This window comes from Haliaeetus albicilla, chromosome W (assembly GCF_947461875.1).
Source record: "Haliaeetus albicilla chromosome W, bHalAlb1.1, whole genome shotgun sequence".
Lineage (NCBI taxonomy): Eukaryota > Metazoa > Chordata > Aves > Accipitriformes > Accipitridae > Haliaeetus > Haliaeetus albicilla.
The window spans coordinates 45,265,076-45,284,851 of NC_091515.1; the positions used below are offsets into that span (position 1 = coordinate 45,265,076).

At 39.4% G+C, this 19,776-nt stretch overlaps 1 protein-coding gene and 1 long non-coding RNA gene across 5 annotated transcripts in view; one reads left to right on the forward strand and one right to left on the reverse strand.

Moving 5' to 3' along the window:
* The window catches only part of LOC138683551 (uncharacterized), a 312,573-nt gene that overhangs the window by 96,724 nt on the left and 196,073 nt on the right, over positions 1-19,776 (forward strand). The window lies entirely within an intron of this gene.
* LOC138683280 (kinesin-like protein KIF2A) overlaps positions 1-19,776 on the reverse strand; it is an 87,513-nt gene that overhangs the window by 40,222 nt on the left and 27,515 nt on the right. For all 4 annotated transcript variants that reach the window (XM_069774876.1, XM_069774877.1, XM_069774875.1 and 1 more), the window contains 7 exons: positions 14,950-15,044; positions 13,514-13,633; positions 13,016-13,070; positions 10,334-10,399; positions 9,603-9,703; positions 7,173-7,268; positions 3,644-3,698 (listed from right to left, as the gene is read on the reverse strand). In XM_069774876.1, the coding sequence (XP_069630977.1) occupies positions 3,644-3,698; positions 7,173-7,268; positions 9,603-9,703; positions 10,334-10,399; positions 13,016-13,070; positions 13,514-13,633; positions 14,950-15,044 (588 nt within the window). The remainder of the gene's footprint in view (positions 1-3,643; positions 3,699-7,172; positions 7,269-9,602; positions 9,704-10,333; positions 10,400-13,015; positions 13,071-13,513; positions 13,634-14,949; positions 15,045-19,776) is intronic.

Here is a 19,776-nt window from a genome sequence, read left to right on the forward strand (position 1 = left end):
TACCAAGTGCTAGAAAGTAAAGAGAGGTTGTACGAAGTTGATTAGAAACACTAAGATCATTAATGATAGCACTACCATTACAGCTTCATTTTAAAATTTTGTCTTTATTTTCCCTAAATCCTTAAAGTTATAGTCATATGTTCACAGCTTTCAATAATAAAAAAATTGTTTTCATTCTACACAGACATTTTCATTTGTGTATTCCTCCTGGAATCTAAAGTATACATCTTTAATATAGAATTTCTCTAAAGTAAAATCCTTTCTAAAAATTATCTTGTAAGCAGAAAAAGCTGAAAATGCTAATGATGCTTCGTATCACTGGGAATGAACAAAAGCCATCTAGATGTGATTGCAATAGTGAGTTCCCAGGTTATAATTACTACACAGCACTACAATTTATTGCTAATTGTTGTATGAGATATGACTCAGCAAAACAGAGAACCCAGCAATCCATGATATGCACAAAAATAAAGATCCTTTCCATGTACAGTCAGAATCACTAATATGTCTTACTTGCATTTCTATGTAAAATTTCTTAAGGCATGCAGTTCAAGAATTTGATGTGGCTTTATACAATCAGAAATCTTTTCATCAGTTAACATACTGATCAAACAGTACAATGGTTATCATTGCATAACATTACACACCAACAGAAATATGCATTCAAGTCACTATATGATCAATTTTTTGACTGCACTGCAATAAAATAAAATGCAATTATTCTGCAGTAATCACAGAGAAAAAAATAAGGAATAGTGGTGAAAAGATATATATAAAGGTCAACTCTTTAAAGCAAAAGCTTTTTAGTTAAAGCAATCAAAAGCTGTTTTTTCTTAAACGATTGTTTGGAGTAAGACATTTACCTGCTCCCAGCTATGTTATGACAGTCTGTATTCCTTGCTGATGAAAATTTGAAATAGTGTCTCTGAAACCCACCACATAACTATATAATTTCTCAATTATAAATATATGTCACTGAAATAAAAGCTTAAAATGTCAATCTGAAGATCTACTTCCTGCAAAGTCAATCCACAGAACGATTGGTGCTGAGAACACCTAAAGACTTTGGTGATAATTCTGTGTTTGTGAGACTGACAGAAATTGATTTGTACACTTGATTTCTATAAAATTATTTGAACATCTTACAGAATTTCAAAATATAGAACATGAAAGGGGAAAGATAATATTTTTGACATGTTGTAATTGCAATAATAAAGGAAAACCTATATTTTTTCTCTTCAGGGTATTACACACTAATATCTTTTATTCCTTTATACTTTATAGAATTTTATATAATTTTAAAACATGGCATGAGAAATATTTTTTCTTATGAACTTTCAAAATTAAAGTGCATGTTCTCAGAAGACTATATTATGTGGGTACTAGATTATCTCTATGGTTCCTCCCCAGCATAGATTATTTCATTAATACCTTTTTATTATAGCTTATTCTTAAAAATGCAAAATAACTTTAGTGCCAACCTCATTTTTACTTAGACACTCATCTGCCTACCAACACCTCAGAACTATTTTTTTAATAGCTCCAAACCACTAATACCCAAGAGATGCAACTTGCACAGAATCAAATCCCACTTTGAATTCCAACTCATGCCTCATGACAACTTGCTGTCATTTACTGTAATTTCACTTTGTCCACCTTCAGTGCAGGTAGAAGGTAACTTTCCCTCCAAATGTATCACATTTCTAAGTCATATTTTATTAAAGATAACCTCCAATGCTAAAACAGAAATTGAACTGCTACCAGACTTGTATATTGAATGCCCTTATTACATAGGTTGTGCAAAATAGTTTCAATCAACCAATTTTTGAGATTATGCATTCCTTTCAGATCAATAAAAGAAAAAATAAAGGGAATAAGAAAACAGTAAAAGTAAAAATAAAGAAAAAAAAAGGTAGGGGAAGCAGCAACATGGAGGGAAAAATAAGACAAAAGAAAACTAACTATATACTGACATCAGCATATGTTTTCCCTTTCCCTTTCCCATACAATTCTCCCATTTTCCTCTGGATATGCTCCATATAATCCTCAATGTGTAGTTCTGACAGTACAAAAATAATAAATGCATCCCATGTTGTTTCAGAGTCAGTGATGTTCTTTGAGTCCTTTAGCTAAACAAAATATAACAAAAAAAGAAGGAAAGAAACATCTTTCAAAATGAAAGTCAGCTTACTTTACTGCTGGATTCAGACAGGCTGCAATCCAGAAGCATTTGCAGTTCTTAATTTCCCGCTGAAAGTAAAGAACTTCATAGAAAGATTGGGATTTAACTGGAGTTGAAAACCTAAACATTTTTTTTTTTTTAATACGGACTCCAGTCTGATCAGCAGGCAGTAAGAAAAAAAGTTGTAATACTAATCATACATAAAAAGAAGTCAGTAGGGAGTGATTCCAATACCTAAAAATAATTGTTAAGTGCCATTTCATATGCCCTAGGGTATCCTGCCTAGCCCTGAGCAGCAACTCCAGGAGATACAAGTCTCCAGTTTGTCTGTAACCCGCTAGCCCTGCGAGGATGTCTTAGACACCCTTGGGCACCTTACATGTCAGAAGACACCAACATTCAGGCACCTGAATTATTCCCTTGATGTCTGATTCAAGACCACTTGAAAGTATAAATACACATGTATAAAAAAAAAAAAAAAGTGTAGAAAAATTTTCATTGGGTAGCTCACTGATCAGGAGATCCCTTAAAGGATAGTTTAAAAGAATGGTGATCCTAACACAATGCAAGAATACTGAAGAAATTACAGTAGAATTATTTCCCAGATCAACTAAAGACATCCTAGATGACCTTGGGAAAAAATTACAGTCTCTCTGTGCCTCAACTCCCAATCCATAAAATGGTGACAGTTAAACTACTTTTCTCCCCATCTTTATCCAGGTGTCCTGGTTTCAGCTGAGATAGAGTTCATTGTCTTCCTAGTAGCTGGTACAGTGCTATGTTTTGAGTTCAGTATGCAAAGAACCTTGATAACACTGATGTTTTCAGTTGTTGCTCAGTAGCGTTTAGTCAAGGATTTTTCAGCTTCTCATGCCCAGCCAGCGAGAAAGCTGGAGGGGCACAAGAAGTTGGCACAGGACACAGCCAGGGCACCTGACCCAAACTGGCCAACGGGGTATTCCATACCATGTGACGTCACATCTAGTATATAAACTGGGGGGAGTGGGGGCGGGGGTTATCGCCGCTCGGGGACTAGCTGGGTGTTGGTCAGTGGGTGGTGAGCAATTGCACTGTGCATCATTTGTACATTCCAATCCTTTTATCATTACTGTTGTCATTTTATTAGTGTTATCATTATCATTATTAGTTTCTTCTTTTCTGTTCTATTAAACCGTTCTTATCTCAACGCGCGGGTTTTGCTTCTTTTTCCTGATTTTCTCCCCCATCCCACTGGGTGGGGGGGAGTGAGTGAGCGGCTGCATGGTGTTTAGTTGCTGGCTGGGGTTAAACCACGACACCAGGTTATGATAAGTATGAATTTTCTGTGTCCCTCACACATATTGTGTAGTATACAGAGTTTCACCTTTGATCAGTATTTCTAGATCTCTTTAATACAAATACTATTACTATCAGAAGCAGCTTTTCAGAGAAAAAATTCTGCAAAATCTTAAAAGGCCATACCTTTTTTATTGAGTGGTCGTTTTCGTACACAAACACATATCCTGTGCTCATCAATCTACAAAGGAAACAATCTTTCAGTGAACTATACCCTAATTCCACTTATACAATATTTTACTTCTATTCTTGAATTAATTAACCAATCATTTAAACAAACAGAAATTTCCAAGACAGAGAGTCATCCAAATGTGTAAAAGCCCCTTGTGTCTGCACAATAACCAAGAATCCAAAAGGGAGAACCATACATTAATAAAACTCCCTGTAGACAGTGATCTGATCCTGCAGAGTACCAGGTACATCTTGCAAGCAAATCCAGCTGTAACAGGGTAGATACGCTATTGACAGAAATTGTCACAATCTCTTTGATCATGTCCTGGTAGAATTCTCAATCTTGAGGGGTACAGGACAGGTAAAAAGTAGTCAGGACTCTAAACCTCCGAAAGGCAAACTTTTGGCTGTTTAGGGCACTAGTGTGTGGGATCCCTTGGGAAACTGCCCTCAGAAGTAAAGGAGCAAACGAGAGCTGGGAGATATTTAAGACATTTTTCTTAGGGTGCAAGAGCTCACAATCCCGACGTGCAAGAAGTCATGCAGGGAAGGCAGGAGGCCAGCTTGGCTAAGTCAAGACCTCTTAACCAAACTAAAACACAAAAACAAAAGGCATAGGCAGTGGAGGCAGGGATACACATCCTGGGGAGATTATAGGGATATGGCCTGGGAGTGCAGGGAGGGGATCAGGAAAGCCAAGACACAGCCGGAGCTGAATTTGGCTAGGGACATGAAAAATAACAAGAAGGGTTTCTTCAGGCAATTAGGACAACAAAGGAAGATGAAAGAAACTGTACTCCCCCAATGAGCAAAACAGGAGACCTGGCTACAACTGACATAAGAGAAGGCTGAGATACTCAATGACTTTTTTTGCCTCGGTCTTCACCAGCAAGTAATCTAGCCACGCTGCCCAACTCACAGAATCCAAAGGCAGGGACTGGGAGAATGAAGTACCACCCACCGTAGGAGATCAGGTTCAAGACCATTTAAGGAACTTGAATGTGCGCAAGTCCATGGGACCTGATGAGATGCATCTGAGGGTCCTGAGGGAACTGGCGGATGAAGTGGCTAAGCCACTGTCCACCATATTTGAAAAATTGTGGCAGACTAGTGAAGTTCCCAGTGACTGGAAAAGGGGAAACATAACCCTCATTTTTAAAAAGGGAAAAAAGGAAAACCCGGGGAAATACAGGCCAGTCAGTCTCACCCCTGTGCCTGGCAAGATCATGGAGCGGATCCTCCTGGAAACTATGCTAGGGTGCATGGGAAACAGAGGTGATTGGTGACAGCCAACATGGCTTCACTAAGGGCAAATCATGCCAGACAAATGTGGTGGCCTTCTACGACGAGGTTACAGCATTGGTAGATAAGGGAAGAGCAATGAATGTCATCTACCTGGACTTGTGCAAAGCGTTTGACACTGTCCCGCACGACATCCTTGTCTCTAAAATGGAGACGCATGGATTTGATGGATGGACCACTCAGTGGATAAGGAATTGGCTGGATGGTCACACTCAAAGAGTTGCAGTCAATGGCTTGATGTCCAAGTAGAGACCAGTGACGAGTGGTGTTCCTCAGGGGTCCGTATTGGGACCAGTATTATTTAGCATCTTTGTTGGCGACATGGACAGTGGGATTGAGTGCACCCTCAGCAAGTTTGCGGATGACACCAAGCTGAGTGGTGTGGTTGATACTCTAGAGGGAAGGAATGCCATCCAGAGGGACCTTGACAGGCTAGAGAGGTGGGCCTGTGTGAACCTCATGAAGTTCAACAAGGCCAAGTGCAAGGTACTGCGCATGGGTCAGGGCAATCCCAAACATGGATACAGGCTGGGCAATGAGTGGATTGAGAGCAGCCCTGTGGAGAAGGACTTGAGGGTACTGGTGGATGAAAAACTGAATATTATTGAGACAGCAATGTGTGCTCGCAACCGAGAAAGCCAATCGCATCTTGGGCTGCATCAAAAGAAGTGTGGCTAGCAGGTCAAGGGAGGTGATTCTCCCCCTCTACTCTGCTCTTGTGAGACCCCACCTGGAGTACTGCGTCCAGCTCTGGGGCCCCCAGCATAAGAAAGACATGGACCTGCTCGAGTGGGTCCAGAGGAGGGCCACGAAGATGATCAGGGGGCTGGAGCACCTTCCCTATGAGGACAGGCTGAGAGAGTTGGGGTTGTTTACCCTAGAGAAGAGAAGGCTCCAGGGAGATCTTATAGCAGCCTTCCAGTATCTAAAGGGGGCCTACAGGAAAGACGGGGAGGGACTCTTTATCAGGGAGTGTAGTGATAGAATGAGGGGTAATGGATTTAAACTGAAAGAGGGTAGATTTAGATTAGATGTAAGGAAGAAATTCTTTACTGTGAGGGTGGTGAGGCACTGGAGCAGGTTGCCCAGAGAAGTTGTGGATGCCCCATCCCTGGAAGTGTTCAAGGCCAGGTTGGATGGGGCTTTGAGCAACCTGGTCCAGTGGAAGGTGTCCCAGCCCATGGCAAGGGGGTTGGAACTAGACAGATCTTTAAGGTCCCTTCCAATGCAAACCATTCTATGATTCTATGATTTCCACACAGATCTGATAATCTTCATCATTTAAGGATTCTGCTCCTCTGTGGCAGTACATCCCGCCCCCCCCATCCTGCCAGCAGGAAACAAAACTTCTCCAGGAAGGGAGAAGGGGAAGGAAACCCTGGAGGCTGGAGGTTGAAATTTGAACTGGCCAGTCGAGATGCGCCAGGTACACCGAGGTGACCCTCCTGGCCAATAGAATTAAATGACCACAGGTCAGATTCGACAGGGATATAAACGGGGTCCCGCCGGAGGACACGTTGGCAGTCCTCCTCGGAGCAGCGGGTCTGCAGTCGGGGACTCCCCCTCGGGTCGGGGCACCGCCCGAGGTAACTCCTCGAGGGAGAGAGCCCTCAGCTTTTAGGTGAGTGATACGCGCGTTTTGGAGCCATCACTTTAAATCCTGGGGATTCTTAGGTCAGCCGTGTAGTATTAATTCTCTTTACATCATTGAGCCTGTGGTTTTATAAAATGTTACCGGACTTCTAACTAACTTTTGCTGAAGAATAAATCTGAGTTTTAACACCTGTTGCATTTGGTTAGTCGTGCATCCGTAACATCCTCTGACTTCTCTGCAAATCAAAGGTCCTCATGACCTTCAAAGATCAAATATTAATCTTTATACTCAACAAGGTTTTTCAGATAAGCTTAATGGTTTTGTGTGCACATCCCTTAGCATCCCAGGAAAATCTACATTATAGAGGCTGACTGACTACTTAATACATGTTTGTATTATTTTATAGTCAAAAGATATGTAAATGACATAAAAAATGACTGAAAAAACCAAACCCATTTTATAAAGAATACAAATATATATATGAAAGTACTTATTTTTGATGTTTACAGACAGAAGTATATTAATAAATTGGAAACACAGAGCAAAATTCAGAAGGATAAAAAATTTCCACATCAGTGGGGTACTTACAGGATCTGCAGCTGTCAGTGGTGTATAATCCAAACTTCCCCTGAAATCTCTTATCATACACATAATTTCATAATTTGGGTTTGTAGCATCAACATCCTAGGGAAGTAAGCAACAGAATTTCTAATATATTTTTTTCCTTGAAATGAACTAATTTCAGTATCTTCTAAATTTACTTGTAAAAAAAATACACATTAACTGAAATGTTAATTTTTCTCCAAAACACCATAAATGTCTTGACTACAAGTTAGCTGATGTAGCTAATTTACTGATCATAAAGCAAAACAGTTATATGCCTTCTATTTCATATTTTTGGTTGGCATGTAATAGAAAATGCTTTTTAATTGAGGACTCATTAAAAGTTTACTCACGAAAGAAATTACTCCTGCCTTTTGCCAGAATCTTCACATTAAAGAAACACAGGTGAACAATTGCACAACAGATAGCATATACAGTCAACGCTTCTTAATCTGAGATAAGGCAGTCCAACAGACAAATGGATACACTATTATACAGGTACAAAACACACTGCAGAGGACAGTGCAGGTGCCCCAGCTGCTCTAAACACAACCCTGCTGGATCCGAGTTGGTTAAAGGAGGTTGATCCTACTTGCTGGTCCTGAGTTAACTCCTACAGTTACTTGGATGCATTGGAAACTCTTTAACACTCCTAGACCCCCCAAAAAGTAGAAGCAATCCCAATGATACACAATAGACTACATCCAGGCTCTCAAGACCTCTTGTCCCTAAACCTGGAACCATCAGTATCAGAGCGAACGGACATGTAAGAGGCCATGCACAGAGCCCCTCTAAACCTCGCAAAGCCTGAACTACTGAGCCTACTGTGAGCTGAGCTGGTTTTCTGCAGAAGCACTCAAATGTCTTTCCTGTCACTTCTCCCTGCGACTGTCAGTTTTTACCCCATTTCAGGACATGCTGCTGATGCCATGCATAGACAGCTCTGGTGCTCAGACCTTATTAAGCTTTGCATGGCTTCCCACAAATGAGCTAAAACTCCTTCTGGATCACATCTGGCTGTGGAAATAGCATAGACACTTTCAGAAAGCACTGCATTGGAATTAATAAGCTGAAATGGAGCAAGCTCATGTCTCTATACCTGTGACACAGCTGATCCACACCTCAGACAAAACTGTGCCCTGGTAATCAGAAGTTGACTGTACCTTTAAGTTGTTCATCCTGACTACAGTGAACTAAAAACTACTTACAGTAAGTCCATACAAAATGTATTCCTGATGAAACATTTCCTTCTAACATTCAGAAAGGGGTATTGCTTATTATGGAAAAGGTATTTGTCTAATATTCTTCAAACCCTGTTTAAAGGTCTTGCCCAGCAGAAGCCAGTGCTTGGCTAATTATTGCTGCATTTCACAACAACAGAATATACAAAACAACACGAAGCATAGATACATACATGTCACCAAGAAAAACAGAACTTTCTCATACAGAAGTTTAAGACTCAGATGCAAAGGGAGTTGTCACAGAAGTGATAAAAAGAAAATTTTAGGTGTAGTATCACATCAGAGATTTTAATATATAAATCAAAAATTATTTGCTCCTCACACATAAAGCCATAGTACTGTTTTGCATTTGTTTAAGTGGATGGAAATTAGAAAACATGAATTCAACATAAGTGATTTTAGGTCAACTTAGAAACATCATCAAACTGTGAAGTAAATTGCCTAAATTATTTACTTGGTGGTGGCACTTCTCATGTCAGTAGCAGATTGGTAGTATCTCTTTAGAGAGACTAACACATACACACAGGCCTGCCAACAAGATTACGCTACTAGTTTTGCTAAAGCTTTTACACTATTGTGACAGAAAGTCATTTAATATTAAGAGATTTTTCTCAAAGGATTAACAACTTTATTTCTTTCACATAAGTTTCTAACAACTTGCTGCCAAGCTGTTTACATGATGCAAAGCTAAATTATAAATGCATAGACAGGTATAAAGGAAAAGAAAATATCACTGTTCAAACTTGAGCCTCAAATAGGTCTCCTATGAAACATCAAAGATCATAAAGAACAATTTATCATAATGTTGTAATACCTCCTGTAGAATAACAGCCCTATTTAAAAGCCAAAGTTTTGATTATTTTCATGGATATATTTTCCCTAAGAAATAGCTATCATCAGTACTTGATTTTTAAATAACACACAGAAAGATAAGCAATTGTAAGCAATTACTTCTGTAGGGAGAAAAAGAGGGGGAAAACTGTCTAAAGAAATAGTTATCAGAGCAATGCAACCATGCACCAAAATATTTATCAAAATTGTATACATGATGAAAACATTTAATTTCAAGATTATTACAGTTCATAAAAATTATTGAAGACTGAAAAAAAGCACAATAATTTTGCAAACATCTTCTCTTCCTGACATGTTTTCCATCTGAGCTAAAAATACTAACCTGAGCTCTTTTTTCTCTAAGTTCCTGCTGCTGTAACCTTCTTTTTTCACGTTTCTCTTGCAATTTTTCAACCTCTTTTACACAATTAGATTTTCTACATGCTTAAAGAAAATGATATAATTTTAAAATATTTTGTGTTGCATGAATTTAGTATTTACACTATAACATTTCAATTCTACTAATTTATGAATAATTAGAATGCATTTATTTATATCAACTATCTTTTCAAGCAAATCAGTATTAGTACAGAATAATTATTGCAATTTAATTTCTAAAATTTATAGAATAAATGAATTAGAAAAAATCATGGGAATGGGACAATAATTACACAATCGAAAATATAAGGACAATGACCCTCAAAAAATATTTGGACATGTGATGATATTTGGATACATGTGATCTTTTGGTTTGAATTAAAAGAAAGCCCAGGCAAATTTAAAAAAAACCACCGTCATGGTTAAAAAAAGATAAAGGAAAAACAAATTCCAAATACTAGAACAACTATGACAAAAGTGAACATTTGTTTAGCCACAGTACTCTGAAAAAGCTTCTTGAGGAAGCCTACAGGCAACTGCACATATAGACCATTTGTCATTTATGGACAACAACATAATCCAAGAGAATGTACATGTAATGCCCAGAATGAATGAATCCTTGATAAACCATTTACATAAAAAGGGGTCCAAATTCCTTTTTTGAAGCTTGAACTGGAGATATATCTGAAACACTACCATTCTGTTGTGAGGAGGAAGACTGTTCAGGAAGCTGAGTAGGCCGCGCGCGTGCAGAACCAACCACTGCAAAAGAAAAGCACAAAGCTCATCTAGATACGGAAGAGTAACGTTTCTATCTGATTCTGAAATACTTTATTATGGCAAAATAAAACAAAGCCCCTTTCAAGACACAATAATTTATTGGGGGCGGGGAGGAGCCATACATGTAGAAAGTCTATTAATAAAGACATTCAGTATGCAGCTTTTTTTATCCTAGTGTTACATACCAACACAACATAATTATTAAGTACCAATGCTGCATGTGCATATTTTTAAATGCTCCACTACAGAATTAGTAGAACTTATTATGTGCATAGAATGAAGTATGTACTTGGAGATATGCAGTTTTGAAGTTTAAAGTGTTGAAATTTTATTTATATTGTAATTATACCCAAAAACCCAGTAAGAAAAAAGGACCCACTGTTTCACATTCTCTAGAGGTTACAAAATGGTCCCACCCCACTGAACCTACAATCCGTGGATGAGTAGAGAGATACAAATGAAAGGCAGCAAAATGCAGCTCAATCTATGAGTGGAAGAAACAAACCTTTTTGACACTATACTGAAAGGGATATGGATACAATCAATATGTCTACCTAAACTTATTGATTCGATATGTGATAAGGATGCCAATTTCTGAAGATGCAGAGTGGTGTCTGTTCCCAGTGAATGCAGTGGGAGTGGTGTGCATGCAAGCCTCTTTGGTAGACCTGAATGTTTTAAGTTGTTTTTCAAAGAGTTGCTTCAAGCAGCTCTGCTTCAGCTGGCCAGTTTCCTGTACATGTTCCTAATGAGGTCTGCCAGAAGAGTACAAAAGTGAAGGTAACAACTTTGATTAGTAGCCTACGGATGATATTCCAAATGAAGGCCAGCACACTATGCAACATGGAGACAACTATGGAAACAGGTATCAAATGGGATAGACAAGACAAATCCCCAGATCATTCCAAATATGATAGGAGATCTAGTTTATAGCATGAATTAACTACACAAGACAGTGTGATGAGAAAAGTTTAATTACAAGGCCAACAAAGAACACTTAGGCTGACTATGAATAGTAAGATGCTGTCCTGGTTTCAGCTGGGATGTAGTTAGCTGTCTTCCTAGTAGCTGGTACAGTGCTATGTTTTGAGTTCAGTATGTGAAGAATGTTGATAACACTGATGTTTTCAGTTGTTGCTAAGTAGCGTTTAGACTAATGTCAAGGATTTCTCAGCTTCTCATGCCCAGCCAGCGAGAAAGCTGGAGGGGCACAAGAAGTTGGCACAGGACACAGCCAGGGCAGCTGACCCAAAGTGGCCAGTGGGGTATTCCATACCATGTGACATCACATCTAGTTTAGGAACTGGGGGGAGTGGGCATGGGGGGAATCACCACTTGGGGACTAACTGGGTGTCGATCGGCGGGTGGTGAGCAATTGCCCTGCGCATCATTTGTACATTCCAATCCTTTTATTACTACTGCTGTCATTTTATTAGTGTTATCATTATCATTATTAGTTTCTTCTTTTCTGTCCTATTAAACCGTTCTTATCTCAACCCAGGAGTTTTACTTCTTTTCCTGATTTTCTCCCCCATTCCACTGGGTGGGGGGGGAGTGAATGAGCGGCTGCGTGGTGCTTAGTTGCTGGCTGGGGTTAAACCACGACAGATGCACAGGACCTATTAAAATACAAGCTACAGGGTTATTCCATACCAAACAGATCATTTACTACAAATGACAATGTGTATGGAAGTGAGGAGAGACCATCAATAAGATGTCTCAAATTTAAATCATATTAGTTTGAAAAAAATTATCCCCTCCTCATGAGATTTCCAATTCAACACCCCCAGAGGCAAATGGCAGAAGGGAGAAAGTGATCCCAATTGTCCACCAGAAGAGTCTGAATGCTTGCAAAGATATGCAAGCCCACTTGTTTTTCAAGTTTAACAGATGGAATGGAATCTAGTCTGAATTAATGACAGTAGATTAATGTTTGGAAGAAGAATCATCACCATCATCAGTACAAGTTAACTTTAATGCAGGAGATAAAATGAAAACAATAAGCAATAACTATTCTTTCTCATGTTATTAGATGCATTACTTCTGTATTCATCCAATACACACTTTTCACCTATCCTCCTGTGATATTTCAGCATTTTTGTAGATTTTTTGCTATTAACCATAGAGTAAGAAATAACCCGTAGGGTTTAAGTACTCTTTAAATGAATGTTTACACACAGACTGTTAGAAAACTAAGCTAAAAAACTGAAAACATAAGAATTTTAAGTGCACTACTTAATGTGTATTGAAACACTCAATTAAGTTGAAGCAAATTGAGGATGCTTTAACCTGGAAAAGTTCACACATGATTTAATGTAGCATAATTAATTAACTTCAAATTTTTGTACCTTCAGTTCATTCAGCTTAACTTTCCTAATGCTATATTGCTTAAACTTGCATATAAATACTATTCATACAGTATGCATTCCTAAATATACACAGGAGTAATTCTAGGAATGATGTACCATGTCTTTTGCATGTCATATGCATACATACCAAATTAGAAATGCAGAATTATTAAGGAATGCTAGATGAGCAGGAAATTAAAATATTCCCATATTTTTTTACTTCCTTGAAATGGAAAGAGATAATATTTACCTCTGTTATCTCTGGCAGAAGTGTCATTCTTAATAGGTGCCATGGTTTGTCGACTCTATAAAGAAAGAAATCTCTGTTATTTGATCACCTTATTATTGAAAACATAAACTGCAGCCCCACCTCTGCTTCTTTCCAGTGAATAAAAATAACATGACATCAGCAATACAGAGAGGTGATTGCTGCCAAATCCTTCCCTGAAGAGTCTAGGGTGAAGACTGCTTGAACTATACGTACTGTTTCAAAACAACCTCCAAAACCTTTTCTATATTTTTCCTTGAGATATACTTAGTTATATAAATATTAGTCCCCAACTCACTCCCTGCCAAACCTGTTCTTAGAAAATTTTTAGAAACCCCTATTCACCATAGGAAAAAAAAAAGGAACATGGTTATCAAATAGCTCCACAGACACAAAAGTTAGATTTAAAAATTCAAGCATAACAACATGTATAGGAGTACTGTAAGTTTAATATGAACATGTTGCATAGGTATTACCAACCTTCACGATTTTGTTTACTTTGGCTGCTGGAATAGGTGGTGGTGGTGTCTCTGGACTAGGTTCAATATCTTCATCAGGTGCAAGATCTGGGTTAAGTGAAAATATGCCCTCCAAGTCAACCTGTGTAAAACAATATAAAACACATTTATGAGCCTTAGAACAATATTCACCCTTTCCATTTCTTCTGTTATGTATAAGAATAAATAATAAATATATTTAGAGTTTTTACCCCACAATTTGTTAATTCTGTAACCTGAATGATCTTATTTTATGTTCACTAAAAACAGTGTAAGCTTTGGTCTTCATATTAGTTGAAAACACACCCTTCAGAAAAGGGATTAATTAAAAATGACCAATAGATATTCATAATGTTGTAAAGTGATTAAATTAAAACAGAAGTAGCTAGTATTACTGTGGTAATTTGACAATTACTGCAGAATATGAAAGACATTCTGTAACATAAAAAGAAAGAGAACTCAATTATTTGAAATTTCCCAGACAGTGCAAAAGAAACATACAAATTACAACCACCCAAAAAATAAAAGTGCAGTTGAAACCATGTTAAATTTATCATGCTATTTTTTTTTCCTTGTAAGTGTTCATCATTCAAAAATGCTGTAAAATGTTAGGGGGGTGGGACAGGATCTTAAAAGTAGCTGGCTTCAGATCTATTGAAACTTGGTTTCCTAAAAATCTTAAATAGCTTTGGTCTCTATAGACTGTCATTTCCTCTGGCTGGACCTTTCAAAGACCTCACTACTGTACAGATTCTGTGTGTCCAGAGGGATGAGCTCAGCTGATGAGATCACCAGGACATCCTCACAACTTTTTTTTCCTTTTTCCTGTGTTTTCACAAGACTGGTGAAGTGTAATGATTTCTGAGGTGCTTCTCCAAATCTCAGCTAAAACTGGCTAACATAGTCCAAAATTTACAGGAAGAGGGGATAGCAAAGCATAACTGGGACACACACAGACACAGTTTCTTAAGGAAAGCAAGGCTGAAAAATTATTGCCTAAAATAAATAAATAAACAAACAAGCTAGCAGTTCAATCCCTCAATAATACGAACACAAAAAGATTTCTAATCCAGCTCCCACTGGTTTCCTGTCTGAACTGCAAGTCATTCTCCCTCTCAAAAATTTGATTTTTCTACTTGTAAAAAGGAGTAACAAGGTCAGCCTTTGTAATCTGGTTCAAAATCAAAAGATGAAAAGCACTATTTAAAAGCTATGACACAGAGCTCAGGAAGTCAAATTTAATACAACAGAAACCAGCATTTGCCCAATAACTGCCATTCAAAACAGCCTGAAACCAAAGAATCATCAAGTAAATTAAGATTTATATTTTCTCTTTGTTTCCAGTGCAAATTCCAAAGTAATATTCATGTAGATTACACATTTTTTAAAAGAGAGAAGTTCTAAAATAATTAGGTTTACCTCTTTGCCTTTAACAACTCCATTTTCAATCCATTCAACAGTTACGCTTTCACTATCTTCATTTAGGGATGTTAGCATAGCTTGGTGAATCCGGCCTAGAAAGGAAACACAAATGATCAATTAACAGATGGAAAAATTTTCCAGAAGTTATTTTAATCCCTACAATGAGAAATGCAGATAGAGGCAGGAAGAAGAGGGTTTAAAAAAAAGTGATAAATAGAAGATGATTCCTGGCCACATACTGTAAACTGGCTCAAATTTGATCCACTAGTGGAGGCTCTAACGGGACAGTCGGTGTACAAGTGAAAAACTCAATGAATAAAAAACTGAGTGGTAAGTAAATAAAATACCATGTGAAAGCCACACCACTTAGACTCTCTTTTCTGAGAATCTTCCATGGCTGGTAATGTTTCCTGAGGTGCACTCCGCAAAGGCTTGTGTCATGGTTTAACCCCAGCCAGCAACTAAGCACCACGCAGCCGCTCATTCACTCCCCCCCCACCCAGTGGGATGGGGGAGAAAATCGGGAAAAAGAAGTAAAACTCGTGGGTTGAGATAAGAACGGTTTAATAGAACAGAAAAGAAGAAACTAATAATGATAATGATAACATTAATAAAATGACAACAGTAATAATAAAAGGATTGGAATATACAAATGATGCGCAGTGCAATTGCTCACCACCTGCCAATGGACGCCCAGTTAGTCCCCGAGCGGCGATCCCCCCGCCCTCACTCCCCCCAGTTTCTATACTAGATGTGATGTCACATGGTATGGAATACCCCGTTGGCCACTTTGGGTCAGGTGCCCTGGCTGTGTCCTGTGCCAACTCCTTGTGCCCCTCCAGCTTTCTCGCTGGCTGGGCTTGAGAAGCTGAAAAATCCTTGACTTTAGACTAAACGCTACTGAGCAACAACTGAAAACATCAGTGTTATCAACATTCTTCACATACTGAACTCAAAACATAGCACTGTACCAGCTACTAGGAAGACAATGAACTCTATCTCAGCTGAAACGAGGACAGCTTTTTTGTCTCCCTTCTAGGCTGATTCAGCATTAATTGTCCCAACATAGGAGGGAAGCCCCCTGAAATTGTATTCTGATATCCATTTCTTATGGACATTCAATCAGTTGATAATTCAACTAAAATTAAATTGCCTGCAATTTAATACAAATCATCATTTTAAAAACAATTGCTAACACAGACTATTAAACTGGAATTAAGGTGCCATTGCTATGACTTCTCCAGTGAAAGATCCAAAGCCAGCAAGCCCCCGTAAAGTACAATAAAACCAGTAAACTTTCAGTAGGAATAAGGATTTTCCTTCTCAAATATGTAGTGCACTGCATTTTTTTAATGTCATCTGTCATACTTTATCGTATTTCCTACACGTGGTAACGAGGAGCAATTGGAAGAGCAGAGCAGCCATGCACTGACACAAAAGTGCATGTCACATTGATTTCACATCAGTGCTTTGCCCTAAGAGTACCAAGAATTGGGGTTTCTAAAGAACATGAGTCCAATGCAACTGCTCCTCTAACACCCTCCATCAATGAGCCATAGCACGAACAAGCAACCCCTTACTCCATTGCATCTGAGTGGGAAACAGAGGTTTAGGTCATCTGTAGAAGCAGTTATTTTGTTCATTAGGCTCTCAGCATCTATGCTGTTGACTATTCCTAATCCTGTTCCAAATAACCCAGTGGCGTCTCATGGCATGCGTTGAGATTGCTTCACAGATCATCCAGGTAACCATGCCAAACAGCTGGTGTGAGCATTTCCCAAAAAGGTGGAACAGTTTGGTTTAATTGCTGAGATATTAATGTGTAGCGCTAGCTCTACCCTTTTATAGAGACTAACTAGGGCTGAGGGGAACTTGTTGTTGACCCATGTTTCTAATTACATAAGGGCCTGTGTTGAGGATGTAAGGAGTTAGTTCAGTAGGAGGCCTAGTTGGTACAAATGGCTGTTCAATTTCAAATTGGAATGTCATGCTGGAATTGGTCTCAAAATTGGCCCAGAAACACGTTATGAGCACTGAGCAAAATAGGGTAAAAGTATACCAACATTCATGTCTATAAGGACAGGCATGTATGTGATCAAAGTTGTGTTGGAGTTACTTCCAGCATATTCTATGGTAATTCACGAGGCTGTTGCATATACAGTACTGTTTTCAATTTGGCATCCTATTGAGATGGTATCTCTGCTTTTCTCCATCAGTGACAGCATTTGTTAATCTCTGTCTTCATCTTTTATGACCCATTTTTGCTTGGAAAAGGTAAAATTGTTTTGGAACACCACCACAGATAAACTTGGTGTGGATTCATTATAATTAGCGTGAGCATTGATCCATGGCCACCCCATTGTACATGTATTCTATACATTTTGTGTGTCAATAATAAATTCAAACAGCAATCCAGTGCCCCTATAACCCCAAATACAGTATGTGATTATAGGTTTGGTGAAGGTAAAATTATGCCAGCAATCTAAATTTGGTCCCCTTATTTTATAACAGTCATTACTGTTGTTATCTGGTTTGGAGGAATCAGCATAAATTATCTTAATTTCAGTTGGTCTATGGTAGGTAGACCGATTAATTACGCGGTAGCTAATGTGTATTTTCTCCCCTGGTATGGTCTAAACCCTGGGTCTCCACATACACATGCAGTTAATTCAGGATTCCTGTGAACACAAAAAACGGAAGAAAATATGCTCAGTTGTATTCAACTGGCAAGGTTGGAAAGAAGATGAGATCCATCGAGTGCTAATCCAGTGTACCTTTCCTGAGCAATCTTTGGCTTCCCACGCATAGGGATTTTTGGGTGTAGTTAGTACCATTGGTACTGTTCCAATCTGAGGCATCTTTACTAGTACAGGCTATCCGGTGTAAAACCCTGTAGGATAGTCTCCTGACTTGATGTGGACTTTTGGAACAATGGTGTTAGCAGATACACAAAAGGCTTTCATTTTAGGGCAGCCATCTCCGCTCCATCTATTATTTAGTTGGTAGATGCCATTGTACAATCGTAAATGTGTCCTGGTTTCAGCTGGGATAGAGTTAACTGTCTTCCTAGTAGCTGGTACAGTGCTAGGTTTTGAGTTCAGTATGCAAAGAACCTTGATAACACTGATGTTTTCAGTTGTTGCTCAGTAGTGTTTAATCTGATGTCAAGGATTTTTCAGCTTCTCATGCCCAGCCAGTGAGAAAGCTGGAGGGGCACAAGAAGTTGGCACAGGGCACAGCCAGGGCACCTGACCCAAACTGGCCAACAGGGTATTCCATACCATGTGACGTCCCATTTAGTATAGGAACAGGGAAGTGGGGGCAGGGAATCGCCGCTCAGGGACTGGCTGGGTGTTGGTCGGCGGGTGGTGAGCAATTGCCCTGTGCATCATTTGTACATTCCAATCCTTTTATTACTACTGCTGTCATTTTATTAGTGTTATCATTATCATTATTAGTTTCTTCTTTTCTGTTCTATTAAACCGTTCTTATCTCAACCCACAGGTTTTGCTTCTTTTTCCCAATTTTCTCCCCCATCCCACTAGATGGGGGTGGAGGGAGGGAGTGAGCGGCTGCGTGGTGCTTAGTTGCTGGCTGGGGTTAAACCACGACAGTCCATTTTGGCGCCCAACGTGGGGCACGAAGGGTTGAGATAACGACAAACCTGAGCAGAGCTTGTTAAAACAAATTTGTTATAAGCATTCATTATATTGGTCTAATAGTCGCTGGTCATTATGTTGATTTACGTGTTCTTAGAGTTGTTGCTCTGGTTTTTAAAGTTCTGTTATGTATCACCTCGCTTGCTGTATGCAGTCCTTCTTCTGCTGCTTATCATCCGTGGGAGGTGGATTAAGGTTTTCGCTTTGATGTATTGTATAACACTGGTTTATGGTATGATAAAGTCATCGGCTGTGGGATTAATCCGGTATTTGCACTCAGCATTGTCACCTTTATACTGCGGGAGCCATCTGTGGGAAACTATTAATAATTATACCATTTACCTTTCCTCCATGGAAAACCAGTCTATGGGTGGGGTACCTTTCTTCCCCTCTCCTTTCTCCTTCAGTCCAGTTACAATGGTGTTTGAGAATTTTGAAAAATTTGAGTACTCTTGGGATGTTGGGACCAGCACGGTCCTAGCCCTACTGCTAGGAATTAGCATGCTTCTGAATGTGGTTCAGCTCTCGTTTAAGGTTAAACAACTATTTAAGAAGATCACCCAGAGATCTGCCCCGAGGCTGGATAATTATGAGTGGCAGGGTGTGTGGGGTAGTATGGGCAAGTACCTAGAAAATTGGACACCTCCAATGTTTTGGAAATTCACCCCTGAACAAGTGCAGGATCCAGAAGAACTAGTAAAATATTTGGAAAAGGTATGCTGTCACCCCGGCAGCTCCAGAGAGATACAAATCACTGCAATGTGCTGGGGCCTGGCCCATGCCTATCGAGCCCTGTTCGACGCCACTTAGTTCCCTCAAGGGGAAGAGAAGGTCTCTGGACCTAACAACAAAACGATGAGCACTGCGGTCACCCAAACCCTGGCAATGGGCGCTGCGCCCCCTCCAGCCTTGGCGACGAGCATTGCGGACACCCAGAACTTGGTGACAGGCACCACGACCCCTCCAGCCCCGGCGACGAGAACTGTGGCTACCCAAACCTCGGCAACGGGCACTGCGGTCCCTCCAGCCCCGGCGACAAGCACTGCTGCAACTCAAACCTTGGTGACAGACACTGCGGTTATCCAAAACCCGGCGAGCGATACTGCAACTGAACCAGCGGACCAACCTGCACCAGTATCAGTTGCCCCCATACAGAAAAAGAAAT